Raw genomic sequence first — 14460 nt, 5'->3', positions numbered from 1 at the left:
CTCCCACAGGGCGTGCGCTGCTCACATGGTAGCGAGCGCAGTTCCTGTACGTGAAGCTGCATAGTAGACATTTTATTCCCAAGAAAAGCTTTCCTAAATTGGGGCACAGTGGTGTGGACTGTACAAGTTGCGTGATGGTTTAAGCTCTAGTAAACACTATTGCCTGTTTCCTTGGCCCGGCATTGAGCGAAGCACATTCATGTATATTCTCATGTCCTCACAGATGAGGGGAGATCAGGTCACCCCCTCCAGGCACCATAACTGGCAAGTGGCCACAGGGACGTTAGCCCAGGCAAGTCTGATTCTAGAAACTTCAAGTGGTGGGTTTGGGCTACAAACCAGGTTTTAAATTAAGGCCCTTATGCCCAGGCCCTTAAAACTAAGTTCTAAGGAGGCCAAAGGACGGCCGGGGCTTCTGAGAGGCGGGGAGGGGGGAGAAGTAGAGGAAGGCAGGGGCACAGCTATAAATGGGAAACAGCCCAGCTTCACCAAAGGCTACACCCACTGATAAGCTCAGCCAGCTGGCAAGTGGGTATGTGTGGGGCAGGGGTGGGGGAGGCCAAGGAAGGGAAAAGCTGAGTGTCCACCCAGCACACGCACCTGTGAACATTAATGGAGGGATGTTACTGAGTCAACCATCAAACATTCCGCCTTCCCCAAACTGCTCCACTCCCAGGCCCCGGGCGGAGGAAGACTGTTCCATGCGCTGAGCTGGCTGGCTAGTCATTCCTGGGCTTTGAAGGCACACATCACACACTTGTCTATAAACAGTATTTTAATATTTGTATAAATAGACCACAGTATTACCAAAAAACTGCAAGAACAGAGCATGGAAAACACTTTCAAACCCGTGCACACTCCTGGCTGCACGTGACACTGGCTCCCACCTCTCCCCTGGGCCGGGGTCAAGTGCTCTGGGGAATGCTCGAAGGAAAGGAATACACCTCGGGGGCACGTTGAGGGGCGCTGAGCACAGCAGACTTGTGGCTCCGCACCCCTGAGGCTGACCTTGCTCTATTACAAAAATAATGCCAGTGTGTCGGTGGGTGGCTGGAGTCATGGCTATGCTGAGGGGGACGGCAGCTGCTCAGTCCCAGGCGGCGCCGGCAGGGCTGTGCAGGCTGGTGGAGAGGGGCAGGCGAGCGACATGCCGCTGCCCTATCTTTGCACGTGCCGGACAAAGGCCTGCACTAGCTGGATCAGAGGCTCCTGACTCTCGGAGCTGGCCTTGGAGAGAGAAGTGGACTTGCCCTGAGGCGAGGGGAGGACACCAGCAGCAGGGGAGCTGGGGGCGCCCCTGCGGAAGTAGCGTGAGAGGCTGGAGAGCAGCGTGCTCTATGGGAGAGAAAAAGGCTGATGAGGCCCAGCACCCCCCACCCTCGGGCGCTGCCCCCTCCAGGCCGGGCCCTGAGCCCTCCATACCAACTCGGAGCTGAGCTCCTGCTTCATCCGCTGTTTGTCCCGGGGGTGCACAGCCGGGTCCCTAAGGTAGCGCATTGCCTGGGAGATGAGCAGGTAGAAGCAGTTCTCCATGGTAAACATCAGGAGGGACCTGGGACGGAGTAAGGTTGGCACTGTTGCAGAGGGCCAAGCTGGCAGGTGCCAGGTCGGCTGTGAGCCAAGAGCAGAGCCGGCCCGTGACTGCCCCAACCCCAGGAGAGCTTTCTTACTTCAGTGTTCTGGTCCCTTCCGCCTGTGTGCTGAGCCCCACAGCCTGGGTGAGGGGCTCCTTTTTCTTGTCCAGCTGGAGAAAGAGAAACAAGGGGTCAAAAAATCAGGTAACAGTGACAGCTCCGACTCACCGAGAGCTTCCTACCTGGCAGGTCCTGCACTAAGCAATTTTATTAGTTACCTCATTTAATCCTCACAGTTGTTCTCAACAGAGGTCATCTCTACCATAGTGCTTTTGTGAAAGAGAAACAGGCTCTTTCACGAAAGAAAGGCTAGGTAATTGTGTCCAAGGTCACGGTTAGTAAGGGGTGAACTGGAAGAAGACTTGGGTGGAGGGGGCCAGACAGCGGCCAGCTTACCTCTCCGAGCATGTTTAGGGCCACGTTCACTGTGGCCAGAAGGGTCCCAAAGGAGGGAGCCACTTCAGAGTCAAAGGTGGGCGTAGTGAAGCTCAGGGCAAACAGAAAGTTGTATTCAGCAAGGTCCAAGGACTGCAAGGCAAGACAAGGGCATTGCAGGGCCAGCCAGGGCCCCAGGCAGCAGCCGAGCCTCATGGCTCACTGCGGGGAGGCTGGTGGCGCAGCGCAGGTGGTGCTGGTACCTGGTCCAGCAGGATCTGGCAGACGTCGGGGGTGAAGTGGCGCAGGGCCGCCAAGGTCCTGCTGAGGATCTTCAGGAGGCCGTACTGGACCATGTGCAGGGCTCGCTGCTCCGAAGCCTCTGTGTCAGCAGTGGGCTGCTTGGAAGACGAGGAGCAGGAGGGGGCCCCAGCTGTGGGAGGCCGCTGAACTCGGGGGGCGACGGCTGAGGGGATGCCATCCCCATTTTTGTTCTGGAGGGGAGACAAGAAAGGGAGGTGGCGCACAGGAAGCAGGGCGCGCAGTCCAGGCAGCCGTGGCGGGCGGGGCTTTACCTGTAAGCAGTGCTGGAGCATCGCGCGGCTGTGCAGCAGGGAGGCGCAGGCCTGGCACAGGTAGCCCAGGTTTACCTGGGGCAAACACAGGAAAGACGAGGGCTTCTTTTGGCGGCAGCTTCTTGGACTCGCGAGCAGGTGCCCACGTTCACCTCCCCACGTTCTCCAGCTGAAACTCTTCCAACCGCTAAGTATGCTAACTCTGCACTGTGGGGCAACAGAGGCCTGGACAGCTTCCCGGAACCTAACTCAAGGCCTGGCACAGTAAGTCCTCAGGAAACAAACGGGGAGGGTATTTCCCCATCTTACAGAAGAAGAAAAAGCTTAGAGAAGGGGACATGACCTGGCTAAGGTCACACTCCAGCAGAGACAGACGCCTGTGTTCCTTCCCTGCCCAGTTCTCTGCTGGTTCCCAGCTCCAGGCCTGTTCCTAAGAGAAGCAGACCAAGACCTGAACAATAAAGCCCAGGCTCTTAACCTGCATGGCTGCCCTATGCTGAGGAGGGAACATTTAGCTCCAGAGGAAGCAACATGAAACCAAACACGGTGCTCCGAGCAAAAAGCCCACGTTCCAAGGGTGGGCTGCAATTCACTGGAGGTGCCCGAGAGAGCAGCCAGTGCGCTGTCCCCAAGCACTTCCCCAGACCCCTCCAAGACACCACGTCTGAGGCCCCACCTGGACGTCCCGCATGAGCTGAGGCAGGTGGAAGTGCCACTCCTTCATGAAGCTGGAGAGCTGCAGAATGAAGCCCACGGTGTGGTCCGCCTCCTCCAGGCACGCCAGGCTCTGCACCGTCCTCACGGCGTTGAGGCACTGGGAGCAGAGAAGGCAAGGATGGGGTGACGCAGGGACCTGACACGCCTGCAGGGAGGACAGGTTCTGGGCCCACAAACACAGATGGCAGTACAGCAGGGGTTTGGCGTTACGACTAAGAGGTTCTGTCTGAGCTGATCCCCTCACGCAGCAGAGCAGCTGCACAGGTTGGCCAGTCAGCCGGCAGCCCTTAGAGCACCTCAGAAATGGAGGCCCCGAGCCCACTCAGCAACGGAGCCTCCAGCCCCGAATGGCCCAGGCCCCCCGCTATGATGCTGGCAGCCCCTCACCTGTAAGGTCCGCTCCTGGTGAACACCCACAAAGTCCAGGGCCTCGGTCAGGAAGTTGTAGCGCAGAGTTTTGAGGAGCCGCTCCATCAAGGACATGGACAGGCGGTAGACCCCCGGCCACGAGGGGGCATCCAGGGACTTCCGAGAGGTGCTAGGTGTCTAAGACAACCAGCAGACAAAATTAGGACATGGGGCCGGGAACTGGCTGACGGGAACAGCAGGGCCTCCGGCAGCACAGCAGCTAAGGCCGGCTGGCTGCTGGGAGGAGGAACCTCCTGGAATGGGCGTGGTCTCACCTGGGGACCAGCAAGACCACAAGGGAAGAGCACTAGGCAGATACAAGAATCCTGGGTTCTAGACTCAGGTCTGCCACTAACTAGCCGTGTGCGCTTCTCTTACTGGAGGTCATGGGGCGGGTGGGGTGGGGGGGGCGAGAGTAGGGGAGGGTGCAGGGATTCCGTACCATCCATGCAGTACACCAGCCACTAAAGAGAGCAACTTCCGGGCCAAGTGGGGCGGGGGCGCCCTTTTCCACTGGAGGTGCAGTCTGACAGGCCCCTGGCACTCACCTGCACCGTCCCATTGCTGCTGAGCTGGTACACACTCAGGAGGGGCAAACAAACGCTCTGGGTGACGCCGGCTCCAGCCACTGCTGTGGCTCCCTGGGCGGGACAGACATGGAATGAGATGGAACCTCGCCGTGCAGACGCCCACCTGTGGCAGGTGGAGCTCTCAGGCTAGACCAGAGCTTCTGGGAGAATCGCAGGCAGTGCCAGAACCTGCCCAGCACAAGTGAGGAGGCTCCTTCCTGCCCTGGGCTTGCCGCCTACCTGCTGGGTGCGAGCCAGGGTGAGGAGTAGGTGCAATGCTGCCTCGGTGAAATGCAGGTTCTGCTTCAGGCGGAGGCTCACCTCCAGGGTGGTGAAGAGGGTCGGCAGGATGGGGAGCCTGCGGGTCACCTGCAGCCATGAGTCACCGTCCTCATCCACCTCACACAGCTCCTTGGCCAGGTGCAGCCCGAGGACACACACCTGCTGGGGCCCAGGGGCAAAGATGGGTATGAGGGAAGGAAGCGGAGTGGGAGGAGACGGAGACCAGCCAGCCCTGCGCCTGGCTGCCCGAGGCCTCCCTTGGTCACACATATACACGACAAGTGAGCTGGATGAGACCAGAACCGGGGTCTCACAGGCCTGCTCTGCCTCCCAGGCCACCTCAGGCAGGGACTGGCAACTGCATCCACACTCATGAGCCCCTGACAGGACTACCTTTGACTCTTCCCTCCCCCGTCACCCAAACTGCCATCAGCGGCATCAGTGCTGCTTCCGGTCCCACATCGGTCACTTCCCCGGACTCTGTCACTGCGTGGCGTCAGGGTGCACTAGGCAGTGACATCCTAAGCTGCGCTTCTTCGTCCTCTCTGGATCCTCCCTAATCAATTCTTTATACCGGTGGCTTTTCAGACATTTCTGACCACGTCCCACAGGAATAAGCACCGTCACACTGTGCCCCAGTATACACCTATTTTCATTGAACAGTACCCCCCCTCACGTGCTATAAAGCGGACATTTTAATATTTTCTTCTTCATTTTTTAAAAATGCTGGTTGTGGGGCCAGCCCGGTGGCTCAGGTGGTTAGAGCTCCGTGCTCCTAACTCCGAAGGCTGCCGGTTCAATTCCCACATGGGCCAGTGGGCTCTCAACCACAAGGTTGCCAGTTCAATTCCTCGAGTCCCGCAAGGGATGGTGGGCTCTGCCCCCTGCAACTAAGATTGAACACAGCACCTTGAGCTGAGCTGCCTCCCGGATGGCTCAGTTGTTGGTTGGAGCGCGGGCTCTCAACCACAAGGTTGCCAGTTCAATTCCTCGACTCCCGCAAGGGATGGTGGGCAGTGCCCCCTGCAACTAAAATTGAACACGGCACCTTGAACTGAGCTACCGCTGAGCTCCCGGATGGCTCAGTTGGTTGGAGCGTGTCCTCTGAACCACAAGGTTGCCGGTTCGACTCCCGCAAGGGATGGTGGGCTGTGCCCCCTGCAACTAGCAATGGCAACTGGACCTGGAGCTGAGCTGCGCCCTCCACAACTAAGACTGAAAGGACAACAACTTGAAGCTGAACAGCACCCTCCACACAACTAAGATTGAAAGGACAACAGCTTGACTTAAAAAAAAAAAAAAAATAATAATAATAAAGTAAATAATTTAAAAGAAAAAAAAAAAATGCTGGTTGTAACCAAATGAGCTCATCTCAAGACTGAGTAACAGGTCATGACTCACAGTTTGAAAAGCACCGTTCTATACTGTATCCAGAGTGATCTTTCTAAAGTACAAATCTGGTCATTTCTCTCCCTGCTTAAAAGCCTTAAATCGTTTCCTAGGACCCCAATCAAACACCCTGACAAGGCTGCCCACCCTCTTGCCCCTGGCTCTGCAGAGCTCACTGCACCTTTGCTCACACCAGCCTGCTCAGGTCACTGCGGAAAGGGCACTTTCTCGGGAGTCACTGGATTAGGTGAGAACCCCAGGTTGGACGTCCCCAGGAATCTCTCCCCGGCAGGACTGGCCACATGCCATGCCAGTGCTTCTTTGAAATTTAGTCTGATATTACTAAGTTTCTCCACCAGGCTGTGAACTCTCTTGGTCACTAAGCAGCCCTAGGGCCTGGCACACAGCAGGCAGGCAGGCAGCTCCTGTTTGCTGGACGCAGGTAGAAGCACAGACAGCTTCCCAGGGCGCGCCCTCACCCCATCACGCTGGTCCTTGTGCCGGGGCCGTGAGCAGTCGTCGGTCTCCATGCTGTCCTTGTCCTCTGTGGCATTGCCTGATGCCAGACTGTGGCGGGTCTGGTCGAAGAGCGCAATCACCTCTTCTTGGAGGGTTTCACAGACATTCAGCACCAGCTGCGAGTACTGGGGGATGTCACTCACTGCAGAGCAGACAGGGCACAAGGTCATAGTCACCATGCCACCTCTCACTGCACACCAGGGTTTGCTTCCCAGGCAGGCAGCTGGGAACACAGCATGCTGCCAAGAGGCATAGTCTCTATCCCCTGGGAGGGGAGGAGAAACAAGTGGGAAGAAAAGGAGTTTTCCTAAAGACCAGAGTTCTAAGACGGAGAACTCCACCCCCACGTGGGGAGTGTTGGGCTCTGGCTGCCAGCAGAGGCGGGGCCGCTTTCCTACCCCGCCCACCAGCCCCGGCCCCACCCCCACCCCGCCCTCACCTCTCATCTCCTTCATCTGCAGTGCGGTGATGAAAGCAGAAAACACCTTGGCCTTGGTCTTCTCCATGAGGTGCTGGTCTGCCTGCAGCACGCCCTCCAGGATCTCTGTCAAGGGTCCGAGGATCTCATCCACAGGACCTAACTCTCTAGAAATAACATGGAGTGGAGAGGAAGAGGAGAACACAGCTCACAGAAAGGCCACAACGTGTCACTGTGCCATCTCAGGATGCCCACTGGGCAGTCGGCCAAGCATCCTGTTTGCTCCGCCAGTCCTGCTCCATGATGGAAAGCTAGCCCATCTCACACCCATTTTTCTCCCCTTCAGGAAGGCAAAGGGTCAGGAAAGAGGATTGAGCAGGCCCCAGTGAGGCAGCCCGGCCGCAGGCCGCCTCTCCTGGCACGGCACTCACCTCTTCCACTGCCGCAGGAGGATAACCAGCAGAGTACACAGCATGGAACCCAGGCGGAGGCAGGTCCCTGAGGCCGGGACTAGGAGCTAAGGTAGGACAGCAGACCAGTTAGCAGTCAGGTTTCCTGAGCAGGTACAGCCACAGGATGCCGGCTCTATGCACAGGGTACCTTTTGTCTCCTGCCTTTGTTTCCCAGCAGTGAGCTAACAGGGGTGGGACACAGGGAGAGGCCTGGGGCTGGCACAGCAACAGCAGAACTCTGCCTCCCCAGTGCAGCCTCAGGCGTCCCAGACTGACTGAGCCCTATGGCCTGACCACTTGTGCAACCGCAGACTACTGAGCTACTTGATTTCAGAAACCTTCTCCCGAGGAGGAGCATGAAACCTCCCAGACACACTTACTAATGCTTTGGTCCCATCAAGCACATCGAGAAAGAGCTGGCGACGCACTGCAGAGTCGGTCAGGTGCATTATCTCTGCCTGCAAAGGAACAGAAAAGAATGCCAGCGGGAACGTTTCTCAGACATCAGAAGCCAAGAAACATGAGCTCCTCTGTCAGGCAATTAGTCATTGATAAGTCACTGTCTCCCTGATTACAAAGGGGCTTGAGGGCCCTGCTGTTTCTTTGTCTGTTTCTTTTTCTTAGATATGGTCAAAATCAAGTCCAAGTTCACCTCCTTCTGATGATGCCCTTCCTTTGCTTAGACCCTTCAAAGGCTTCCCAGGACACTGGAAACACAAACTCCTCAGCAAGGCCTGGCGGCCCCACAGGACCTGCTCCAAATGACTTTGGTATGACACCCACTGTGCTCTCAATGGTAGCCCTACTGGCCTCCTCCCTCCTCCTTGAACATACCAAGTTCTTTTCCACTTCTGGACCCTTGCACTCTTGCCTCCAGGCTCTGCACCTGGGAGACACTTTCACATATTCAGGTCTCAGTTTGGACATCACCTCCTCAGATAGGGCCTCCCTGACTACTCCTGCCCTACTTTAGCATTTGCTACCATAGCAGCCTGATTATTTCCTTCATAGTGAATTACCACAATCAGAAACCATATTTATTTCTTTGTGAGTTTGTTGACAATTTGCCTCCCTCTCTACGAGATCAAAGACCTGATCTGCCTTGTTCACTGCTATAGCCTGGCACATGGTAAGCATTCCATTAATATCTGTTAAAGGAATGAATGATCAATATCCTGGACTTCCTAGGGGGGTTGGTTAGATTTTCAAGAACAATTCAGGAACTACTGCCTAGCTAGGGCCTAAAAGGCAGGTGATACCCAGGTTATTCCCGGGGGAAATCAATCATTCCCCAAAGACGGCTGTGCCTTTGGAGTGTCCGCATTCTCAGGGCTCTATAACTGCTGCGCCACAGCAAAGCTCCAAGACCAAGGCAGTCTGGCCCGAGGAGACAAGTCACAGAAGATGTAAGAGTACGCTTGGCACAAGGGGCATCCATCAAGCTGACATTATTAATGAGATCAAGATATTAATCTGGATCCCCCAGGGTAGAACAATTCAACACCAAGTCCTTCCTACACAGCATGATGGTGTGAAGCCACAAAAAAATGCCTAGAAAAAAATACAAACTCCTCTCAAATGTTAGCTCTCTTTCTAAAAACCAACTCTCAGTAGACACACAGTGTGGTGCTAATGGCCTCTGTTCTTTTTCTAAGACCAGGAAATGCAGTTTCTAGAACGAGTGAAAACAAACTGCTCTCTAGAGAGGGTGCTGCAGCAGCTGTTACAGCTACCTGCTGACTAGTCAACAAATATGTACCCAGCGTCCACAGGGTACACGGCGTGAGAAGGCAGTAATACATGTGCACGCGAGGCAGATGAAGGGAGGAGCCCCGGGACTTAGCCAAGGCTGGTAAGGCAGCCACAGGAGGCTTTTAGGAATGTCTGAAGGGATTTCAATTTACTTCTCTGCACTTTACTTAAGGATCTCCTGTTGGACCTGCACCCTCAAATACCCCAGGTTAGCCCCCATCTTTTGACACAGAACGTATTACATTTTTTTAGCTCTCAGGGAAAAACCCTGATTCATGCTTCATCCCAAGGCGCTGTATCCGATAGGTACCCCAGCACACTGTTGCTAGGAAACCAAAGTGAAAACTCGCCCCAGGAGGTTCTTACGTGGCTGGTGGCGATGATGAGAAGCATCCTCCAGGCGGAGACCAGCATCTGATATTCTACCACGGAGGTGCAGCTGCTGCCCTCTGTGTCGGCCGTGTGGACTGCCAAGGACTTGACATACCCTGACCAGTAGGCAAAGCGTTTCTCACTGGAAAATTTCTTAAGTGTATCTTTTAATGACTGGTCTAGTGAGCCCCTAGGGTGACAAGAAAAAACAAAACCTACCGTTAGGTTGAAAGCAGATGGGAATGTGATGGGCACAGACCCTTGCTGAGGCAGAGAAAGCAACCTCACATGGGCTTAAAGGCAGACGGCGCCGATCCCTCCAAAGTGTGGGGCTCAGACTTCTCGCTCAACATAACGGGTTAGGCTGACGCCATTTCCAGGACTCCTCCTCCATGAAATCCCAAGCACATGGAGTTGGCTTCATAATAACTCTTTCTGACAATCATAAATGCCATCAATGGGCTGGCCAGGGACTCAGCTCAGTGGCCCTCCATAAATGGCCCCAAACCAGCTCTCTCCTCTGCCTTGGCTCGTACAGCCACACACCCAGTGGTAGGCCACCATGGCCTCTCCCTCCCCCACACACTTAAGTAAAATCTCAAAAAGGGAAAGGACTCACTTAACTACATAGTATATCTCCAAGCAGATTATCTTCATGATTAGGGCACAGGTCTCCAGGATGCTGGGCTGTGGAGGGGGAGAGCAGAGCAGACACCGATCATGAGGAGAACCTCTTCCCTGGTGTCCCCGCAGAAAGGGACCCGACACTCAGGAAACAAGAAAGCACATTCCCTATCAAATGTGAGTGGGCACCTGACTTGCAAGGGCAGAAGCGTCAGTTCCACATGTCTCTGAGTGTGTGGAGAAGACCATGGAGCCATCAACACAGAGCGTGACATGCCACTTTCCTTCCCAAAGCATCACAGGGAGAGGAAGCAAGCATTTCTCTGAGAAAGAAGTTTCGAGTGAAGACAGCATTCTGGTTGTTTAATGAGGGGAGGTACCGTTTTCTACAGCTACCTCCGTTTTCTACAGCTACCTTTCTATCAGTCTCACAGCCCAGCCTTTCCTCCCAAGGATTTCGGTCTCTGTGCCCCCTCCACCATGGCTTACCTCAGATGTTTCTGAGGGAGGAGAAAGGGTTCCAAACAGTGGACTGGTTAAATTCTCCCAAAACTTGGGTCTAAAAAGAAAATACATGTTGTAAATCACTTTCTCTCACACGGTCCTTTCTCCCTTCTCCACCTCTCTTTGGTGGCTACTTCACCATAGTTTACCAGTCCCAATCCTGCCATGTGTCTCAAAGGTCACTTGCTCCTACAGAAATGTAAAGGGTTCCACAGATAAAATTATGTTTTCCTCTTAAGAAACACAATTGTAAGTTGTAGAGTTGACCAATAAAAACTCTCATGGCTCACTCCACTGTTCATTTCCAACAGCCCCCTAAGGAAGAGTGAGGAGGGAAAGGAGGCAAGACTCCCCTGGTTAGCCTTTTTGAAGTTCCTTCCCTTTGTGCAAACAGGGTCCAAGACAATAGGTTGTTTCATTCGGTTGCACGACTTGATCAAGCCACATTCATCTAAATCTACTGTTTCTCAAAACAATGGGCTGGGGTTGGCAGAAAGCACGAACACAAAAGGTGGGAACTATACAGAGAACACATCTTTACCTAGGAGTAAAGATGACCCTGCTGGTGGTAGCATTAAAAAGAGAACAGCGGAGGGAAACCCGCGCTCGCCTACCGAGGCACTACTAAGCATCTTTTGTGCAGATGCTCAGTGATCTGTCACAACAAACCTCAAGAAACTCCTGTTACCCCCACCTCACAGACAAGGACACACACTCTGGAGGAGTCAGACTTACTTGGTTCTGAGGACCAGCATGGCACTGTCCCGCCGGTCCTGCCACAACGCATGTAGGAAGGCAATGGCTGCACGATGCAGAAGGGGCGGGCACCAGTAGCGGTCCTGCTGCTGGGAATCAATCAGGTCCAGCACCGCATGGAGGCAGCTCCACACCCCAAGGCTAAATTCCTGCACGAGGGTCAGGCGAGAGTTCAGAGCCGTGGCCGCTGCCAGCAAGCGCATGAGCAGGGCCCAGCACCCACCTCCGACGGAGCCATCTCCCAGCTTCATCCCCGGTGCAGGCTCACCTTGGAACCATCACTGCCATCCTTCACCTCCAGATTCAGAAACAGCTCAATGAGGCCTGGCTGAGTCTCTACTGCAACGGTGAGGAACTCCAGGATCATGACTTTGATGCGCATGTCCTCAATCTTGCTCTGCAGTCGAGTCAGGAAGGCATCACGAATAGCAGCCGCGTCATTGCCCAGGCAGGCGTACACTGACATTGGGGCCACCTGGTGGAGACCGGGACACACAGGCTCAGAGCACTACTTCCAGAAAAACCAAAGGGCTCCTGCAGGAGGGTGCTGGAGAACTCTCAGAAAACGGGCAGAAAGGGAAAATCATCCAGACACACAGCTCTGGGTTAAAAGGGACATCACCCCAAAGTATATCACAAGATGCCCAACAATTCACAAGAGAAATAATGATCAACATCATCAAAAGATGTGCAACATCTCTCGTGGTTAAATATATGCAAAGTAAAAACCAAGATAATACTGATTTGCCTACTAGATTAGCAAAGATTAAAAAACTGATGAAGCCATTGTGGCAAGGATACAAGACTTTGTGTTAGGAGTATAAACTGTTACAAGCCTTTTTGGAGGACAATTTGGAAATGTCTAATACAAATTTAAACGCTGACATCTATCTCATTTTTAGGAACTGTAAACAAAAGTTTACAGAGTTCTGTGGGTAACAACGTTCAGTACCGCACTGCTTATTAATGTCACAGTGAGAGAGACACATTAGGACGCATCCTTTATACGGCACGCCATGCAAGCATTAGAGATAATGAAGTAGCTCCAAATGTGCCCGCATGGAAAGACTGCAAGATATGGTGTTAAATGAAGAAAGTGAGTCATAAAAACAGTATGTAGAGTGGAATTCTACTTTTGTAAAGAGCAAAAGCGCACACGCAAACACCCTTTAATATATAAGCATGGATAAAAAGAAATCGGGAGCGATGCATACCAACCTGCTCATAGGGATCTCGAGGGGATCATAGGCTACCTTAACTTTTCTATGTTACATTTATCTGTAACGTTTAAATAAATATTTTAAAATGAGTATGTATGTCTGTTGTAATCAGGAAAAAAAAATCCCTCATAAAACACAGTGTGTGTGTGTGTGTGTGTGTGTGTGTGTATACACATGGCTATGTCACTTTAAAAGTCAGAGAAGACCAAATGAGCTGCTTCTCTTAGGAGAAGGCAAGAGTGGTCCCAGGCAAAGCCAGTTTTCTGGGGCTTTGGTTTCTCAAGTGGGAGCCTACCGTGGCCAGACGTTTCAGCAGCTGGATGGCAAGACGTGGCAAGGCAGGGTCATGTTTGTGGTAGATGTACTTGGCAAGAACAGCAATGAGGTTGTTCCCATGGGCACCTGAAGACGCACAGGAAGCAGTTAGATACCAAGTGTCCCTGATTCAAGTTCTTAAGAGGCTGATGTCCAAAGGCTCACAGATGTGAGGGCATGAGCCTCAAGTACTTGGAGGACCAGAGCGAATCCAGATGGCCACACCATTTTCCTTTTTCAGTAGCCAAGAGGATAAGCAGGATTTGGGGGTTCATTAAGAGCAAAAATACATTCTGAAGAAAATAAAATAGGTAGTCTTTTACCAAATAGGTTAGGAAAAGACATCACACTGAAGCATTGCACTGAAATGCAAAAATCATAAAAACCCCAAATGATACAGCTAGAACAGGTCTTAGACCTTACCCAAAAACCTACTTGAAAATGAGGAAAATGGGTCCCAAAAAGATTAAATGAGTAGTTTCAGGTAAGAGTAGTAACAGTCAATACTTAAACAAAAACTTCTCTCCATGTTTTACAGGACGTAACTTAATCTTCATTATAATCTTACATGGTAGATACTACTATTATCCGCATTTTAGAGGCAAGAAACATGAGGCAGAATTGTTCAATAATGCGCCCAAGGTCACACAGCTGATCATAGCCAAAATTGGAACCAAGGCCGTCTGACTTTGAACATGAGTCTTAACTATTATTCTGTCATCAGTAGGAAGCAGAAATGAAGTATGATCCAGTCCCCCTGTTTCTATGTCCAGGATGGAAGCTGGTGATTATCCCCAAATTTCCTTATGGAGTTAATCAGAAAATACTGACGATGTCTATAAACACAGCCTGAAATATAGACTTACAGCAGAAATGTTGCTGAATGGAAAAGAAATACATACCATGTTGTGTGAGAGCCTGCTCCAGGGGAGACACCACATTAGAAGGAGGTTTCAGCCGAATAACATTGTTGGTGACGGAGAACGCAAGTTTCACTGTCTTGATCAGCAGCTGGCCCTGCCCCTGGCCCTCTGCCTCATCACTAGGGTGCCAAACAGAAACCAAAGTTGATTCAGACGACATGATGTCATTCCTAACATATGTGCTCTCATGAATTAGATTGCAACAATCATCCCAGAGTTCAACAGCTCCTGTCAGAGGTTCCAAACTAGGAGAGAGGAGGGGTCATCAACTCCCTTTGCTATGTGCCAGTTCATACAGCACCACGAGGTGACATAAAGGCTACGTTCTTGGAGGAAAAAGGTTCTCTTTAAAAAGCTACTGCGAGCTCATTTAAACTGAAGCTCTTAGAACATGGAGCCACAATAAAGGTACAGGGGTAAGGTGGAGAGAGAGTCCTACCTGCGAGGCTGAGCAGCCATCACCATGTCGATGGTGTCCACGCCGATGCCCATGATATTGATAACTGTCTGTCCAGCCTCTGTGTAGGCCAGGCTGCAGATGCAGAGAGACTGCAGGCTGGGGGTGTGGCTGGAAGACAGATGCATTCTGAGTTACCAGGGAGCCGCCAAACTTATTACTGGAAGGAAAAGGCATTGTCCAAACCTAACCAACTGGA

General features: G+C 52.7%; 1 protein-coding gene across 1 annotated transcript in view; it reads right to left on the bottom strand.

The window, feature by feature from the left end:
* Positions 1 to 757: 757 nt before the first annotated feature.
* The window catches only part of NUP188 (nucleoporin 188), a 46817-nt gene continuing 33114 nt past the window's right edge, over positions 758 to 14460 (bottom strand). The window contains exons 23-44 of the mRNA XM_074331140.1: positions 14244 to 14372; positions 13784 to 13923; positions 12862 to 12968; positions 11615 to 11821; positions 11326 to 11495; positions 10576 to 10645; positions 10082 to 10149; positions 9457 to 9652; positions 7719 to 7796; positions 7318 to 7403; positions 6908 to 7053; positions 6429 to 6610; positions 4519 to 4719; positions 4258 to 4350; positions 3689 to 3847; positions 3261 to 3398; positions 2585 to 2659; positions 2273 to 2503; positions 2031 to 2162; positions 1671 to 1744; positions 1423 to 1552; positions 758 to 1335 (exon numbers count right to left, since the gene is read on the bottom strand). Coding sequence (XP_074187241.1) covers positions 1159 to 1335; positions 1423 to 1552; positions 1671 to 1744; positions 2031 to 2162; positions 2273 to 2503; positions 2585 to 2659; positions 3261 to 3398; positions 3689 to 3847; positions 4258 to 4350; positions 4519 to 4719; positions 6429 to 6610; positions 6908 to 7053; positions 7318 to 7403; positions 7719 to 7796; positions 9457 to 9652; positions 10082 to 10149; positions 10576 to 10645; positions 11326 to 11495; positions 11615 to 11821; positions 12862 to 12968; positions 13784 to 13923; positions 14244 to 14372 — 2989 coding nt within the window. The 3' untranslated portion in view covers positions 758 to 1158. The remainder of the gene's footprint in view (positions 1336 to 1422; positions 1553 to 1670; positions 1745 to 2030; positions 2163 to 2272; positions 2504 to 2584; positions 2660 to 3260; positions 3399 to 3688; positions 3848 to 4257; positions 4351 to 4518; positions 4720 to 6428; positions 6611 to 6907; positions 7054 to 7317; positions 7404 to 7718; positions 7797 to 9456; positions 9653 to 10081; positions 10150 to 10575; positions 10646 to 11325; positions 11496 to 11614; positions 11822 to 12861; positions 12969 to 13783; positions 13924 to 14243; positions 14373 to 14460) is intronic.

Source organism: Rhinolophus sinicus, linkage group LG04 (genome assembly GCF_036562045.2).
Source record: "Rhinolophus sinicus isolate RSC01 linkage group LG04, ASM3656204v1, whole genome shotgun sequence".
NCBI classification, from domain to species: Eukaryota; Metazoa; Chordata; class Mammalia; order Chiroptera; family Rhinolophidae; genus Rhinolophus; species Rhinolophus sinicus.
This window is presented reverse-complemented; position numbering and strand designations above follow the sequence as displayed.